Source organism: Coregonus clupeaformis, chromosome 18, assembly GCF_020615455.1.
Source record: "Coregonus clupeaformis isolate EN_2021a chromosome 18, ASM2061545v1, whole genome shotgun sequence".
In the NCBI taxonomy this organism is placed as follows: Eukaryota; Metazoa; Chordata; class Actinopteri; order Salmoniformes; family Salmonidae; genus Coregonus; species Coregonus clupeaformis.
In genome coordinates, this window is record NC_059209.1 from 50,338,882 (window position 1) to 50,357,797 (window position 18,916).

The 18,916-nt window shown below is 43.6% G+C and overlaps 1 protein-coding gene across 2 annotated transcripts in view; it reads left to right on the plus strand.

Annotated features, from left to right (window-relative positions):
• The window catches only part of LOC121530946 (phosphatidylinositol 4,5-bisphosphate 5-phosphatase A), a 36,493-nt gene that overhangs the window by 14,030 nt on the left and 3,547 nt on the right, over positions 1-18,916 (plus strand). For both annotated transcript variants that reach the window (XM_041836343.2, XM_041836344.2), the window contains exons 5-10: positions 11,799-11,915; positions 16,235-16,410; positions 17,842-17,953; positions 18,102-18,211; positions 18,328-18,535; positions 18,756-18,893. In XM_041836343.2, the coding sequence (XP_041692277.1) occupies positions 11,799-11,915; positions 16,235-16,410; positions 17,842-17,953; positions 18,102-18,211; positions 18,328-18,535; positions 18,756-18,893 (861 nt within the window). The remainder of the gene's footprint in view (positions 1-11,798; positions 11,916-16,234; positions 16,411-17,841; positions 17,954-18,101; positions 18,212-18,327; positions 18,536-18,755; positions 18,894-18,916) is intronic.

Here is an 18,916-nt window from a genome sequence, read left to right on the forward strand (position 1 = left end):
AAACATTACACTCACAAAAGTTCCAAAATAATAAAGACATCTCAAATGTAAACATAAATATGGGTTGTATTTACAATGGTGTTTGTACTTCACTGGTTGCCCTTTTCTTGTGGCAACAGGTCACAAATATTGCTGCTGTGATGGCACACTGTGGTATTTCACCCAATAGATATTGGAAAATTGTGTTTCTTTTTGAATTCTTTGTGGATCTGTGTAATCTGAGGGAAATATGTGTCTCTAAAATGGTCATACATTTGGCAGGAGGTTAGGAAGTGCAGCTCAGTTTCCACCTCATTTTGTGGGCAGTGTGCACATAGCCTGTCTTCTCTTGAGAGCCAGGTCTGCCTACGGCGGCCTTTCTCAATAGGAAGGCTATGCTCACTGAGTCTGTACATAGTCAAAGCTTTCCTTAAATTTGGGTCAGTCACAGTGGTCAGGTATTCTGTGTACTCTCTGTTTAGGGCCAAATAGCATTCTAGTTTGCTGTGTTTTTTTGTTAATTCTTTCCAATGTGTCAAGTAATTATCTTTTTGTTTTCTCATGATTTGGTTGGGTCTAATTGTGTTGCTGTCCTGGGGCTCTGTGGGGTCTGTTTGTGTTTGTGAACAGAGCCCAAGGACCAGCTTGCTTAGGGGACTCTTCTCCAGGTTAATCTTTCTGTAGGTGATGGCTTTGTTATGGAAGGTTTGGGAATCGCTTCTTTTTAGGTGGTTGTAGAATTTAACGGCTCTTTTCTGGATTTTGATAATTACCGGGTATCGGCCTAATTCTGCTCTGCGTGCATTATTTGGTGTTTTACGTTGTACACTGAGGATATTTTTGCAGAATTCTGCATGCAGAGTCTCAATTTGGTGTTTGTCCAATTTTGTGAATTCTTGGTTGGTGAGCGGACCCCAGACCTCACAATCATGAAGGGCAATGGGTTCTATAACGTCGCATAATCCTTGAACCTGCAAGAACCCTAACCTTACTTATGAGTCAGCAATACACAAATTGGCTTAATTATTTATTTACTAGCTAACTAAATAATAACACAGAATACATAAACACACACACGGTATAAGTTATTGATTACTAACGTAATACATTGAAAACAGGTCCCTAGTGGACTAACAGCATGACTGCTTGGTTAGGGAAGGAGGGGTCAAAAGAAAGAGAGTGAAAGGGAGAGACAAAGAGATTCAACTTGTCGTTGTTACATTTGGAAACCACCGCTCATTCGGATAAGAAATGCAATGCATATTTACGCGTAGCTGTCCTTGATCGTCGTCTCTCTGTTGAACCACTTTCTCAAAAAGGGTTTAAGTGTCCTTTCCCACTTCAGTGAGACTCGGCTTGTCTTCGAGTGGAGTGTTCGTTAGAATAGATACTTCAGATGTACCAACAGTTGTCTGAGATGGGATTGTCCTTCCCAACTCATGTCTTTCGTGAAAGTTCTAGACTACTTTACATGCCAGCTGCAGACTGGTAATGCTACGGTCTAGTGAGTTTCTTCTTCTTGTGTAGAGATTGAGAGTTTCAGAGTTTCTCACCATTTCAAACGTGTGGACTAACGTCTCACGTTTCCTGGTCTTAGAGTGTCAACCATTTGTAACGTTCAGCTCCCGCTGCACGTCGGCTGGTCTTTCTGGTCTAACCATTTTAAGCCGTGTAGCCACAGCTCCACGCTTTCTGGTCTAAATGTAAATTTCGTTACTAAGGCTTTTATCCTCGGGTAAAAAGGGGGCGTGCCATCACACCAACCCAATGTCTGTGCTCACTTGGGCGTGGTTACTGACTGGGCAAAAGTTTATATCGAACAATTATCTCATTAGAAGAATAAAATCACATTGCTATCTTCACAAAAGTACTCTCATACTTAATCATATATTTTATACAACATTTAGATGTAAACTTGATAAATAGAACGTGTACACTTTCAGAGTTACAGTTATTCCATTATACCATCCTTAATGACATCACAAACTAATAAAGAATATGACATGATTATTCTTTGTGTCCCCACTGACCATTCCAAACATTTGGATGTTAGGAATATTGTTCCAGTGTTTACTTTTTGGACGTTTATAGTTTTGGCTGCAAAAGTATTCTGGAACAAAGACATTCCTTTACCAAAACTGGAGAGCAAGGTAGAGATCCCCTTCCTCTCTAATTTATGGCAGAGTGTTAAGGTGTCAAAACCGGCACAGCTCCCTCTTATGTGGGTGAGATGGGGTCTGGTTGTTATCAGCCGTTTGCCAAGCTGCTCTGAGGCCTTTGGATCCTCAGCCAGGAGAGTCATGACATGCTGATGTTTAGGCCGAGGTATGTATAGTTTTTTGTTTGCTCTAGGGCAACGGTGTCTAGATGGAATTTGTATTTGTGGTCCTGGCAACTGGACCTTTTTTGGAACACCATTATTTTTGTCTTACTGAGATTTACTGTCAGGGCCCAGGTCTGACAGAATCTGTGCAGAATATCTCTATATCTCTCTCAGCTCTGTGCCTTGCAGCAGCACTATTGGTTGGAGAACAGTTCTCATCCGTTTCCAATGTGCTTATTTACGCTCCATCTATTCAAACATGCTTGTGTGTGTGTTTGAGAGAGAGAAAGAGGGAGAGGAGGGGGTCCTGCCTCAGCTGGTGCAGTGTGGTTGGTTTGTGTTTGTTGGCCTGTCAGTGTCTAACACATTATTCGGCCCTGTTGGAGAGGTAGGTAGAGAGGATGAATCAGCTGCAGAGAGACAGCGGAGAGCTAGACGAGAGGGTGTCTCCCAGGGTGCTGGTTTATTTCTGGACTGTAAGGCTCCCTCCGTGTTGATGGCTCTGTGACAGTGAGACTGATCATGCCCTGCTTGACTCCAAAACACTCTTATAATTTTGCTCATGAGAGTTTTTTATGTGCATGTGTTCACAAGCATGCATGGGTATTTGTTAGGATTGTATGTCTGAGTGGTTGTTAGCGTCTGTAGTCTATGTTGTCATGACTCACTCCTTGGTGAGGATCAAAGGTGCCAGATAAGCTTGGCAAATGGCTGACAGATAGCCAGACCCCCCCTCTCTCCCATAGGAGAGGAGAAGGGGGAGTTGGGCCGGTTTTATGACTTAACAGCTGGTCATAAATAGTTTGCAGAAAAGGACTCATTTTGGTCTCTAGTATGGGAAGACTGAGATTTTATTTGTTCCAGAGACTCTTTGCCACCTAAAAACGTTTACGTCAATAAAAGTGGATGTTGGAACATTATTCCTGACCACGAAATGTTTGGAATGGTCAGTGGGGATCTAAAGAATAATCATGTCATATTGTTTATTATTTTGTGATGTTATTAAAAACTGTATGAACCAAATACTGTAACGTAGGAAGGATACCCCCTTTATCTGTAAAGTTTCCATCCAATACGTTGTCTATGTGATATGAAAATGGATCAAACTATTTTTGTTAAGATAGGAATGTGATTTTAGCAGTCAAAAGAGAACTTCTAATCATATCCTTTGCACAGTAACTAGCCACGCTCCAAGTGCCATCAGAGATCGTGTCAGCAAGTAGGAACGCCCCTTTTACCAAGAGGGCATAAAGGCTTGAAAGACAAATTAACATTAGACCAGGAAGTGTGGAGCTGTGGCTAAACGGTTTTAAATGGTTAGATCAGAAAGACCAGAAAACGTGAGAGTGGTGACTGCATGTTTAGAATGGTTAGAACTTTGAATGAGAAAGACCAGCCGATGTGAAGCGCGAGCTCACGTTACAAATGGTTGAACCTCTACAGACCAGGCGACGTGCAGCGGGAACTGAACGTTACAAATGGTTGACACTTTAAGACCAGGAAACGTGAGACGTTAGTCCACACGTTTGAAATGGTGAGAAACTCTGAAACTCTCAATCTCTACACAAGAAGAAGAAACTCACTAGACAGTAGCATTACCAGTCTGCAGCTGACATCTAAAGTAGTCTAGAACTTTCACTAAAGACCCGAGGTGGCAAGGACAATCTCATCTCAGACAACCGTTGGTACATCTGAAGTATCTGTTCACTACCAGAGAAGCTTTACAAAGGACATTGGGACCTCTGGTGGACAAACCAGAGCCTTACACCCATCAACACCTTCCCCATAGGAGTGATTGGTTTCAACAGAGAGACGACGGAGAAGACATTCTACACGTAAATACATTGCATTTCTTACCCAAACGGGCGGTGGTTAGGGTGCTAAGTATTCTGATTACTGTGAGTGTAGTTTCCAAATGTATGTATGATAAGTTTGACTCTCTTTGTCCCTCTCTCCCTCCTTCTACTGACCCCTCCCTTTTTGATAACCAAGCAGTCATGCTGTTGTTAGTCTGCTAGGGACTTTTCTCATGTATTAAGTATGTATGTATTCTGTGTTATTATTTAGTTAGCTAGTAAATAAATATTTAAGCCAATTTCTGTATTGCTGACTCATAAGTAAGGTTAGGGTTCTTGCAGGTTCAAGGATTATGCGACGTTCAGAATGAGACTGATGAAGTAATGATTCATAAGTGACTGTTATCGATATATAATATATATATATATATCTTCTAAGAGTTTAATTTCGGGAGATGGTAACTCGTTAAACAACTTATTCCGTGGTGCCCCAAATTCCTAATGAGTTAATTGTTACATGATTAATTTAATCAAGTAACAATTAAACATAGTTAATTGATTTGATAAAAAACAGTCATCACATTAATGCAAGTCACATCATGACAATGTGTTACCTCAGAACTTGAACCATATTAGTATTATTGTAATAGTCTGTCTATTCATGGAATGACCTGTAACCCTAAGGTCACTGTCAGTAATACCCCACTTCCCTCCCCTCTTTCCGCTCTCCTCCGCTCTCACAGCCCACTGTCAGACTTGGCTGGTGATTAGACCTATCAGAAGAGAGCTTGCCAAACCATCCAACCTACAGACAAATCAGTCAATCAAGTATTTTTCTCTAACCAGCACCATCTGTTGAAGATATTGTAGGCTGGTCCCAGATCTGTTTGTGCTCTTGCCAACCCCATTGCTGTCATTTTGTTTGGCATGACAATTCCGTAAGGCGTTGGCAAGAGAGCAGAAACAGACCCAGGCTACCTCTATTGCTATTTTGGTGGACATATCAACCAATCAAAAATGTTGTTTTTTAGAGACTAATCACAGGAAAAAAATGTAATGTAGTTGAAGTAAAGAAAAAGCTTGTGAAAGATGAAGGGCACATGAATATTCCCATGGTCTTCAGAGCTGTGGCCCGGCATTACGCTAAGCTGGATTTGCGCTTGACTTCCTCTGCAAAACTCCAGGGCTGCCCTGTTGATACTGGCTAACAGCTCATCTCAGGCCTAAGTCAGGCACGTACACACACACACACACACACACACACACTCACACACACACACACACACACACACTCTCACACACACACACACACTCACACACTCACACACTCACACACTCACATGCCTAGGGGCCCCAAATGTATTTTGTATTATGAACCCAAAATGTGGTTTGGCAGCCCTCAGCAGCACTCTCAAATGTTCACTGAAGTTAATCAGAGATGTTTTTCAACCCCATACACAATCACACATCTACACTTATTCACACTGTAATTTACACACAATCACACATACAGAACACACAGGCGCGCATTCATTCTGTCCTTACACAGAAACACACACACACACACATACATAAACCCAGTCCAGTTTATGGTTCAATAAAGCCCATTACGCAACTAAGCCCTCCAAATAGCCAGTGAGAATGCAAGCGAGAGGGGCCTTCTCTCTCGTGGAGATGTGTGCCTCTGTTAATGCCTTGAAGGCATCACAGACCCCAGCGATGTGAGGTCAGGCTTCTTATGGATGTGGATGGGGGCGGGGTGTGTTTACTGAGGAAAGGGGAAGGGAGCAGCATTACTTTAATCTCTGCTCTGGAGTGAGGAAACGTTTACAACAGTCCCCCCTTCATTAATTAGAAATATGAATCACAAACTTTATTACCTGGTCTCTAAACCAATAAAATACAAGTGAAATACAATTGCAGGCTGGGTAGGCTCAATATGATAATCGTGAGTACAGGCCTACTGTGGTGTATGCTGTATCATGTATTCCACAGTGCAGGATTGTCAAATCATGCATCACGTTTTTCCCTCACATGGGTTTACTGTTTAGACAGAGAGGGTAGAGGAGGCTATGGCCTCCTTTATGTTCGCTGCTTCATGCAAAACAGTGGGAGAGCTGGACCACTGGATCCTGCAGGGCACAATGCAAATGTGAGGAGAAAGAGAAGAGGAGAGAGAGAGACATCACTGGTACACAGCAGAGAGACATCACTGGTACACAGCAGAGAGATATCACTGGTACACAGCAGAGAGACATCACTGGTACACAGCAGAGAGACATCACTGGTACACAGCAGATAGACATCACTGGGACACAGCAGAGAGACATCACTGGTACACAGCAGAGAGACAGACATACATACAGTTATATTCAGTCATACAGTTAGCAGGCTTCAGGCAGACAGCCCCGAGAGGATGCTTATATACAGTGCCTTGCAAAAGTATTCATCCCCCTTGGCGTTTTTCCTATTTTGTTGCATTACAACCTGTAATAAATTGATTTTTATTTGGATTTCATGTAATGGACATACACAAAATAGTCAAAATTGGTGAAGTGAAATTAAAAAAATAACTTGTTTAAAGAAATTCAAAAAAATTAATAACGGAAAAGTGGTGTATTCACCCCCTTTGCTATGAAGCCCCTACATAAGATATGGTGTAACCAATTACATTCAGAAGTCACATAATTAGTTAAATAAAGTCCACCTGTGTGCAATCTAAGTGTCACATGATCTGTCACATGATCTCAGTATATATACACCTGTTCTGAAAGGCCCCAGAGTCTGCAACACCACTAAGCAAGGGGCACCACCAAGCAAGTGCCACAATGAAGACCAAGGAGCTCTCCAAACAGGTCAGGGACAAAGTTGTGGTGAAGTACAGATCAGGGTTGGGTTATAAAAAAATATCAGAAACTTTGAACATCCCACGGAGCACCATTAAATCCATTATTAAACATTTTTAAAAATATGGCACCACAACAAACCTGCCAAGAGAGGGCCACCCACCAAAACTCACGGACCAGGCAAGGAGGGCATTAATCAGAGAGGCAACAAAGAGACCAAAGATAACCCTGAAGGAGCTGCAAAGCTCCACAGCAGAGATTGGAGTATCTGTCCATAGGACCACTTTAAGCTGTACACTCCACAAAGCTGGGCTTTACGGAAGAGTGGCCAGAAAAAAGCCATTTCTTAAAGAAACAATTAAGCAAACACGTTTGGTGTTCGCCAAAAGGCATGTGGGAGACTCCCCAAACATATGGAAGAAGGTACTCTGGTCAGATGAGACTAAAATTGAGCTTTTTGGCCAAGGAAAACGCTATGTCTGGCGCAAACCCAACACCTCTCATCACCCCGAGAACACCATCCCCACAGTGAAGCATGGTGGTGGTACCATCATGCTGTGGGGATGTTTTTAATCGGCAGGGACTGGAAAACTGGTCAGAATTGAAGGAATGATGGATGGCGCTAAATACAGGGAAAGTCTTGAGGGAAACCTGTTTCAGTCTTCCAGAGATTTGAGACTGGGACGGAGGGTCACCTTCCAGCAGGACAATGACCCTAAGCATACTGCTAAAGCAACACTTGAGTGGTTTAAGGGGAAACATTTAAATGTCTTGGAATGGAATGGAATGGGATGATGGCGCCGGAGAAGATGGCTGCCGTTTTACAGCCCTCTAACCAATTGTACAATTATGTGTGTTTTTTCGCATTATTTGTAATTTATTCTGTACATAATGCTTCTGCCATCGTCTCTTATAACCAAAAAGAGCTTCTGGATATCAGGACAGCGATTACTCACCTCGTATTGGACGAAGATTTTTTCTTCAACGAGGCGGCCGCGAAGGATACCCTACAGACACCCGACAAGGCCCAAATCCCCGTCATTCGCAGGAGAAAAAGACAGAGATATCCTGGACGTAAGGATCCGACGGCGAGCGAGTAAACTGCCTCTTCCATCAATCCTATTAGCCAATCTTCAATCATTGGAAAATAAATTAGATGACCTACGATTACGCTTATCCTACCAACGGGACATTAAAAACTGTAATATCTTATATTTCACAGAGTCGTGGCTGAACTACGACATGGACAACATACAGCTAGCGGGCTATACGCTACATCGGCAGGATAGAGCGGCTGACTCCGGTAAGACAAGGGGTGGCGGTCTGTGTATATTTGTAAACAACAGCTGGTGCACAAAATCAAATACTAAGGAAGTCTCGAGGTTTTGCTCGCCTGAGGTAGAGTACCGTATGATAAGCTGTAGACCACACTATTTACCAAGAGAGTTTTCATCTATATTTTTCATAGCTGTCTATTTACCACCACAAACCAATGCTGGCATTAAGATTGCACTCAATGAGCTGTATAAGGCCATAACTAAACAGGAAAACGCTCATCCAGATTCAGCGCTCCTAGTGGCCGGGGACTTTAATGCAGGGAAACTTAAATCCGTTCTACCTAATTTCTACCAGCATGTTAAATGTGCAACCAGAGGAAAAAAAACTCTAGACCACCTTTACTCCACACACAGAGATGCATACAAAGCTCTCCCTCGCCCTCCATTTGGCAAATCTGACCTTAAATCTATCCTCCTGATTCCTGCTTATAAGCAAAAACTAAAGCAGGAAGCACCAGTGACTCAGTTAATAAAAAAGTGGTCAGATGACGCAGATGCTAAGCTACAGGACTGTTTTGCTAGCACAGACTGGAACATGTTCCGGGATTCTTCAGATAGCATTGAGGAGTACACCACATCAGTCACTGGCTTCATCAATAAGTGCATCGATGACGTCGCCCCCACAGTGACCGTACGTACATACCCCAACCAGAAGCCATGGATTACAGGCAACATCCGCACTGAGCTAAAGGGTAGAGCTGCCACTTTCAAGGAGCGGGACTCTACTCCGGACGCTTATAAGAAATCCCGCTATGCCCTCCGACAAACAATCAAACAGGCAAAGAGTCAATACAGGACTAAGATTGAATCGTACTACACCGGCTCTGACACTCGTCGGATGTGGCAGGGCTTGAAAACTATTACAGACTACAAAGGAAAGCACAGCTGCAAGCTGCCCAGTGACACAAGCCTACCAGACGAGCTAAACCACTTCTATGCTCGCTTCGAGGCAAGCAACACTGAAGCATGCATGAGAGCACCAGCTGTTCCGGATGACTATGTGATCACGCTCTCCATAGCCGATGTGAGAAAGACTTTTAAGCAGGTCAACATTCACAAGGCCGCAGGGCCAGACGGATTACCAGGACGTGTACTCCGAGCATGTGCTGACCAACTGGCAAGTGTCTTCACCGACATTTTCAACATGTCCCTGACTGAGTCTGTAATACCAACATGTTTCAAGCAGACCACCATAGTCCCCGTGCCCAAGGACACTAAGATAACCTGCCTAAATGACTACCGACCCGTAGCACTGACGTCTGTAGCCATGAAGTGCTTTGAAAGGCTGGTCATGGCTCACATCAACACCATTATCCCAGAAACCCTAGACCCACTCCAATTTTCATACCGCCCCAACAGATCCACAGATGATGCAATCTCTATTGCACTCCACACTGCCCTTTCCCACCTGGACAAGAGGAACACCTACGTGAGAACGCTGTTCATTGACTACAGCTCAGCATTCAACACCATAGTGCCCTCAAAGGTCATCACTAAGCTAAGGATCCTGGGACTAAACACCTCCCTCTGCAACTGGATCCTGGACTTCCTGACGGGCCGCCCCCAGGTGGTAAGGGTAGGTAACAACACATCTGCCATGCTGATCCTCAACACGGGGGCCCCTCAGGGGTGCGTGCTCAGTCCCCTCCTGTACTCCCTGTTCATCCATGACTGCATGGCCAGGCACGACTCCAACTCCATCATTAAGTTTGCCGACGGCACAACAGTGGTAGGCCTGATCACCGACAACGATGAGACAGCCTATAGGGAGGAGGTCAGAGACCTGGCCGTGTGGTGCCAGGATAACCACCTCTCCCTCAACGTGACCAAGACAAAGCAGATGATTGTGGACTACAGGATAAAAAAGAGGACTGAGCACGCCCCCATTCTCATCGATGGGGCTGTAGTGGAACAGGTTGAGAGCTTCAAGTTCCTTGGTGTCCACATCACCAACCGCTATCATGGTCCAAACACACCAAGACAGTCGTGAAGAGGACACGACAAAGCCTATTCCCCCTCAGGAGAGTGAGAAGATTTGGCATGGGTCCTCAGATCCTCAAAAGGTTCTACAGCTGCACCATCGAGAGCATCCTGACTGGTTGCATCACCGGCTGGTATGGCAACTGCTCGGCCTCCGACTGCAAGGCAGTACAGCGGGTAGTGCGTTCGGCCCAGTACATCACTGGGGCCAAGCTTCCTGCCATCCAGGACCTCTATACCAGGCGGTGTCAGAGGAAGGCCCTCAAAATTGTCAAAGACTCCAGCCACCCTAGTCATAGACTGTTCTCTCTGCTACCGCACGGCAAGCGGTACCGGAGCGCCAAGTCTAGGTCCAAAAGGCTTCTCAACAGCTTCTACCCCCAAGCCATAAGACTCCTGAACAGCTAATCATGGCTACCCGGACTATTTGCACTGCCCCCCCACCCCATCTTTTTACGCTGCTGCTACTCTGTTAATTATTTATGCATAGTCACTTTAACTCTACCCACATGTACATATTAATACCTCAACTAGCCGGTGCCCCCGCACATTGACTCTGCACCGGTACCCCCCTGTATATAGCCTCCCTACTGTTATTTTATTTTACTTCTGCTCATTTTTTCTCAACACTTTTTTGTTGTTGTTGTTTTATTTTACTTTTTTATTAAGAAAGAAATGCATTGTTGGTTAAGGGCTGTAAGTAAGCATTTCACGGTAATGTCTACACCTGTCGTATTCGGCGCATGTGGCAAATAAAATTTGGTATGATTTGATTTGATTTGAATGGCCTAGTCAAAGCCCAGACCTCAATCCAATTGAGAATCTGTGGTATGACTTAAAGATTGCTGTACACCAGCGGAACCCATCCAACTTGAAGGAGCTGGAGCAGTTTTGCCTTGAAGAATGGGCAAAAATCCCAGTGGCTAGATGTGCCAAGCTTATTGAGACATACCCCAAGAGACTTGCAGCTGTAATTGCTGCAAAAGGTGGCTCTACAAAGTATTGACTTTGGGGGGGGTGAATAGTTATGCACGCTCAAGTTTTCTGTGTTTTTGTCTTATTTCTTGTTTGTTTCACAATAAAAATTATTTTGCATCTTCAAAGTAGTAGGCATGTTGTGTAAATCAAATGATACAACCCCCCCAAAAAATCAATTTTAATTCCAGGTTGTAAGGCAACAAAATAGGAAAAATGCCAAGGGGGTGAATACTTTCGCAAGCCACTGTAAACTTGGCGATATAAAACAGAGGTGTTAATTTGCCTAGAGATTACAGTAATCACTATCCCACTGACTGGTGGACTAGAAGAGCATGGGTGAATAAAAGCAACTCATAGGTGCGCTTCTCATGTTCACTTATCAGTAGGCTTTATAGGCAATCAGCTCGTCTATAAAGGCAAATTGAACTGTCAAATTTAGCAGGAGACAAATTACCTCCCCCATCACCTTACATTGTGACTCATTATCTTACAACTTCTCTCCCGTTTCTGTCTCCCTCCCTCTATTTTCTTCCTCTCCCTCTCTCTCGCTCTCTCTCAGGTGACGTCCCAGCGGATGCAGGGGGTGTTGCTGCTGGTCTTTGCTAAGTACTACCACCTCCCCTTCCTCCGAGGGGTGCAGACAGAGACCACCCGCACCGGCCTGGGGGGCTACTGGGTGAGAAACCTGCCAGCTGAGACTACATCCTACAGAGAACCACACAAAACTGTCCACACTGACTAGTGATGGGGGGGAAAAATAGCTAGTTACATATCGCAATATAATTTTGGGATGATATTATATCGATATTTGACCAATTTTATCATGTTCTCTCTTGTCTCTCTGCAGCAGACATATAGTGAGCAATATGTTTTGAACATCAAATCGCAATAAAATCACAGTATCGAATCGCAATACATATAGAATCATGAGAATCGCAATACAGTTGAAGTCGGAAGTTTACATACACCTTAGCCAAATACATTTAAACTCAGTTTTTCATAATTCCTGACATTTAATCCTAGTAAAAATTCCCTGTTTTAGGTCAGTTAGGATTACCACTTTATTTTAAGAATGTGAAATGTCAGAATAATAGTAGAGATAATTATTTATTTCAGCTTTTATTTATTTCATCACATTCCCAGTGGGTCAGAAGTTTACATACACTCAATTAGTATTTGGTAGCATTGCCTTTAAATTGTTTAACTTGGGTCAAAGGTTTCGGGTAGCCTTCCACAAGCTTCCCACAATAAGTTGGGTGAATTTTGGCCCATTCTTCCTGACAGAGCTGGTGTAACTGAGTCAGGTTTGTAGGCCTCCTTGCTCGCACACGCTTTTTCAGTTCTGCCCACAAACTTTCTATAGGATTGAGGACAGGGCTTTGTGATGGCCACTCCAATAACTTGACTTTGTTGTCCTTAAGCCATTTTGCCACAACTTTGGAAGTATGCTTGGGGTCATTGTCCATTTGGAAGGCCCATTTGCGACCAAGCTTTAACTTCCTGACTGATGTCTTGAGATGTTGCTTCAATATATCCACATAATTTTCCTTCCTCATTTACATTTTTTACATTTACATTTTTTGTCATTTAGCAGACGCTCTTATCCAGAGCGACTTACAGGAGCAATTAGGGTTAAGTGCCTTGCTCAAGGGCACATCGACAGATTTTTCACCTAGTCGGCTCGGGGATTAGAACCAGCGACCTTTCGGTTACTGGCACAACGCTCTTAACCACTAAGCCACCTGCCGCTCATGATGCCATCTATTTTGTGAAGTGCATCAGTCCCTCCTGCAGCAAAGCACCCCCACAGCATGATGCTGCCATCCTCGTGCTTCACGGTTGGGATGGTGTTCTTCGGCTTGCAAGCCTTCCCCTTTATCCTCCAAACATAATGATGGTCATTAGGCCAAACAGTTCTATTTTTGTTTAATCAGACCGGAGGACATTTCTCAAAAAAGTACGATCTTTGTTCCCATGTGCAGTTGCAAACCGTAGTCTGACTTTTTTATGGCAGTTTTGGAGCAGTGGCTTCTTCCTTGCTGAGCGGCCTTTCAGGTTATGTCGATATAGGACTCGTTTTACTGTGGATATAGATACTTTTGTACCTGTTTCCTCCAGCATCTTCACAAGGTCCTTTGCTGTTGTTCTGGGATTGATTTGCACTTTTCGCACCAAAGTACGTTCATCTCTAGGAGACAGAACGCGTCTCCTTCCTGAGCGGTATGATGGCTGCATGGTCCCATGGTGTTTATACTTGCGTACTATTGTTTGTACAGATGAACGTGGTACCTTCAGGCGTTTGGAAATTGCTCCCAAGGATGAATCAGACTTGTGGAGGTCTACAATTTGTTTTCTGAGGTCTTGGCTGATTTCTTTTGATTTTCCCATGATGTCAAGCAAAGAGGCACTGAGTTTGAAAGTAGGGCTTGAAATACATCCACAGGTACACCTCCAATTGACTCAAATGATGTCAATTAGCCTATCAGAAGCTTCTAAAGCCATGACATCATTTTCTGGAATTTTCAAAGCTGTTTAAAGGCACAGTCAACTTAGTGTATGTAAACTTCTGACCCACTGGAATTGTGATACAGTGAATTATAAGTGAAATAATCTGTCTGTAAACAATTGTTGGAAAAATTACTTGTGTCATGCACAAAGTAGATGTCCTAACCGACTTGCCAAAACCATAGTTTGTTAACAAGAAATGTGGGGAGTGGTTGAAAAACAAGTTTTAATGACTCCAACCTAAATGTGTGTAAACTTCCGACTTCAACTGTACATATCGTATCGGCACCTAAGTATCGTGATAATATCGTATCGTGAGGTCCCTGGCAATTCCCATCCCTAACACTGACTTATCCTAATGACCAACTGACAGAGAACCAGACCGACCACATTAATGAAGACAGCCCCAATACTCTAGGCTAAGATATAGAAGTGGGAATGTCAGCACTATTGAACTGAAGTGCACAATCAGAACTGACCCACCCTTAGAGCTAGAATCTTTATAATTACATTTTACATTTACATTTTAGTAATTTAGCAGATGCTTTTATCCAGAGCAACTTACAGTAATGAGTGCATTAATTTTTTTACAAAATGTTTTTATTGAAACAATAAAAAGGAGGCACCCCACCTCTTTGGTAAAAAGCTGAGGGATAAGTCTGGAGAAATTTTACCACTCTCAAAATCATAGACAGAGCTATGAATGCAAGGACTGACCATCCATAATATTACAATTAATAGTTTTAACCATATTTTGATATTTTTTGCAGCACTTGTTTACATTTACAGTACATTGTTTATAAACATTGGAGTAAAACAAGCATATATTTTGGGTTCTGATGGGGTACGACAGTTGAACTAAGCTCATGAGGCATTTATGTTATATTCTTCAAGACTCAATTGGTATATATCATTCATTTATATGTCAAAAAATTGATCTAGCAACTTCTAGCTTTAAAAAGCCTTCCCACAGCAAGTCAGTCTAAGGACAGCCAGACAGTGCTAAGGATGAAAAACGACCTCCCCTCCAGGGTTGCTTCTGTTGGCCTCTCTGTTTCTCTTACTTCTCATTATTTAGCAGGAAGGGTTATGTTTGGGCAGGCTGTACCCAAAGCTTGTCTGGAAGTATGTGCTGCCTCCATACCTCTGAAGGTGGTGCTTTAGTATTCCCAAAGAGAGAATGTCTTTATGGTTCACAGCATTAAAGGTAGACTCAGCGATATGACATAGATGCAGAAAGTAAACCGCATATTGGGTCTATTTCCACAACAACTAAGAGCGTTGATGCGCGAGGCTCATCTTCTCTGCTGTTTTGGTGACCTGGCTTCCACGCCGTGAACAACGTGAAGCGAACCCGTGCACATGTGTGGAAGCGAAGTCTGTGTGACTGTGAAAGCGAAGTCTTGCATCTCACTCATCTCAATATCTATGGTGCTGCTTGTGGCGTCATTTCGCTGAGTCTACCTTTAAAGGCATACTTCAGGATTTTGGCAATGAAACCCTTTATTTACTTCCCCAGAATCAGATGAACTCATAGATGCCATTTGCCATTTCTCTGCATCCAGTATGAAGGAAGTTAGAGGTAGTTTCGTGAGCCAATGCTAACTAGCATGCTAGCTGTTACGATACACTTCCTCATTGCGCTAGTTACCATAGGCTTCCAGTCATTGCGCTAATGCTAGTAAGCAATTGCGCTAATGCTAGTAAGCAATTGCGCTAATGCTAGTTAGCAACTTCCTTCAAACTGCAGACAGAGACATAAAAATGGTATCCACTAGTTCATCTGACTCTGGGGAAGTAGATAAAGGGCTTCTTTGCCACAATCCCAAAGTATCCCTTTAAACACTCCCCAGATAATTTCTTTAGATATGTAAATGACACCTTTTTTATATATATGCTCTTTTATCTGAACTTAAAATAATCAATTTCCTATGATGTACCCTTTAAGGGTAATGAAAGCCCATGCAGTTGATCAAAGTGTGCAGAGGGTGTCAGTCTGCCTGTTTTCCTGAGGGATGCATAAAGGTCCATGTAGTAATTCACTGTGAAGTCTTTCTATTGCCTCTCTGTATGACCTCAGATAAGCATCAGCACATTCTGCAGTTCTCCCTCTGCTTTGTCATCTCTTGTATTTTAGTAGGTCAGAGCTGTAGAGGGAGAGCAGCAGGAGGAACCACACGGCTCCATCCTGCCTTCACTCACATAGAGCACGTTAAATATTGATAATGTTCTTCACTGGTCATTCATGTATCCGCAAACTTCCTGCCCTCAGATAGGTTTCCGCACTGGGGGCGTGTCTCATAGGCTAGGCTACTATTCGTACCATTTGTTCTCTCAGTTTGCAAATTGAATGTTTTATCCCATCATACTAATCCTGCCATTCTTCTGCTCCTGTCCCCAATCTTCAACCTTATTCTGTTCCTCTATTTTTCTCTCACTACCCCTTCCTTTATTCTCTCACTCCCTCTCCTTTCTCCGTTCCTGTTCTAGGGTAATAAAGGGGGTGTGAGTGCGCGCATGTCTGTGTTTGGTCACACCATCTGTTTCTTGAACTGCCACCTGCCGGCCCACATGGAGAACTCGGAGCAGCGCATGGAAGACTTTGAAAGCATCCTGCAGCAGCAGCAGTTTGAAGGCCAGGCTGCCACAGGGGTGCTCGACCACGAGTTAGTCACTATATATATGAACGCACACACTCACTTAAGTTTGCACCCAGGCACTTGCACAAATAAACAACAGTGTAGCTGCTGATCTGACTTTTTTCGGACCTTTTTTAAATTTTCATTTTGGACCTGCTAAAGGTCCCGAAACTTCTGGTCATGTGTGAGATTCTCTATGTAGATGTTTTATGTAGCTGCTGCTCACTCTGTGACGAGGTGTGAAAGGAGGAGTCAGGCGCAGGAGGTAAAATACCGAAGTCCAGAGTTTCAACCGTTTGCATAAATCAAACGCTCCAAGCGTCAAACGAAACTGTACAAGGGAAAACATCCACCTTGGCAATAACACAGTGAAATGTAGCTACACGCTCTCACAACAAACAATCACTCACAAAGACAAGGGGAACAGAGGGAACACTTATACACATACTAATTAGGGGAATGAGCACCAGGTGTGTGTGATTGACAAGACATGACAAGTGGAGTGATGAGAATGGGATCGGCAGTAACTAGTACTCCGGTGACGACGAACACCGAAGCCTGCCCGAACCAGCAGTGGGGGCAGCCTTGGCAGAAGTCGTGACACACTCTGCTACCGCTTCCCCCTCCTTCCTCCCTGCGGCGATGATCGGACGTCTTTGTCTTGTGTAGCCTAGTCTACAAACTCTGGCGTGTTGTACAATAAACATTACTGACATGTTGTACAATAGACATTACCAACGTGTTGTACAATAGACATTACCAACGTGTTGTACAATAGACATTACCAACGTGTTGTACAATAGACATTACCAACGTGTTGTACAATAGACATTACCAACGTGTTGTACAATAGACATTACCGACGTGTTGTACAATAGACATTACCGACGTGTTGTACAATAGACATTACCAACGTGTTGTACAATAGACATTACCAACGTGTTGTACAATAGACATTACCAACGTGTTGTACAATAGACATTACCAACGTGTTGTACAATAGACATTACCAACGTGTTGTACAATAGACATTACCGACGTGTTGTACAATAGACATTACCGGCGTGTTGTACAATAGACATTACCAACGTGTTGTACAATAGACATTACCAACGTGTTGTACAATAGACATTACCGACGTGTTGTACAACAAACTACTGTCTGTTGTAACAGTAGGCTATTGCTAACATAAGCACAACACAAACAGGCAGTCTAAATAGCGATTGCATTTTATTTTTTCATCGACATTGCAATCATAAGAAAGCATACGGTCCACCCTCCCTTGTATCCAATAAAGATATAGAGGGTGTAGTTACGGTTACACTAAAAGGAGTATCTCATTTAGCCATCAATATACCTAACCAAAAGCAAATATTTTGTGTGATTTAGAGAACATACCTTATTGTTAAAGGCATCTTTACAGTTCCGCTCTCAGTCCACTATTCTCCTCCTCCACAGTGTGGTGTTCTGGTTTGGAGATCTGAATTTCCGCATTGATGAACTGGAAATTCCGGCAGTGAAAGCAGCCATTGATAACAACAAACTCACCATGCTGTGGGAGAAAGACCAGGTGAGATGCATGTTCAAGATGAAGGCCCACTATGAAGTCTTAAACAGAGAGTGTAATGTGTAGAGGATGCCACTAGAAGGCATTCAGAGACCAAAATAAAAGAGACACTTCATTTAAACCTTATTCACTGTTATCCCCCATTCTACAGCTGAACATGGCCAAAGACAGCGAGTCGGTGCTGGGGGGATTTCTGGAGGGGCCTCTCAAATTCCCCCCCACTTACAAGTTTGACGTGGGGACAGATACATACGATACAAGGTTTGTGGTGACATGGGGGTCCACCTTTCACCTCTTTGACGTAAAGATCAAATGAGATGAGTGTTCTGATCATCACAGTTCTTAACCCACCTGCTCTCTCTTTCTATCTCTCTCAGTGGGAAGAAGCGTAAGCCTGCGTGGACAGACAGGATCCTGTGGCGTCTCAGGGCCACAGCTCCCTCTGGGCCGGCCCCTAATGCTGGTAAGAGAGGCTCTATTTTAGGGCTGAGCAGCGGAATCAAGGTCACCCAGCACTTCTACCGCAGTCACATGGAGTACATGGTCAGCGACCACAAGCCTGTCTCCTCCATATTCACCCTCCAGGTGAGACACAGCCCCTCTCTCTCTCTCTCCCCCCCATGCCCCACTTGTCAACTGAGTTGTGACATGCACATAACTTTACCCAAAACGCCCCTGTAACCTGTAATAAACAGATTCCTACAGACTGTATGTTGATGCTGTATTCTATTGGAGAGAGATGTTGATGTTGTGTTCTATTGATTATCTACCGTGATGATATTGACCTCCAGAATGCTGTGTGTAGTTCCCCTATAAGGTGGACAACGCCCTGGTGACGATCATGGTGGAGGATGAGTGGAACAGCATTGCAGACGCCACCTGCACATTCAAGGCTGCGCCTAATTTCGCTCGCAGCTCCTGGGACTGGATTGGGCTGTACAAGGTTCTCACTCTCAACCTTCTAGT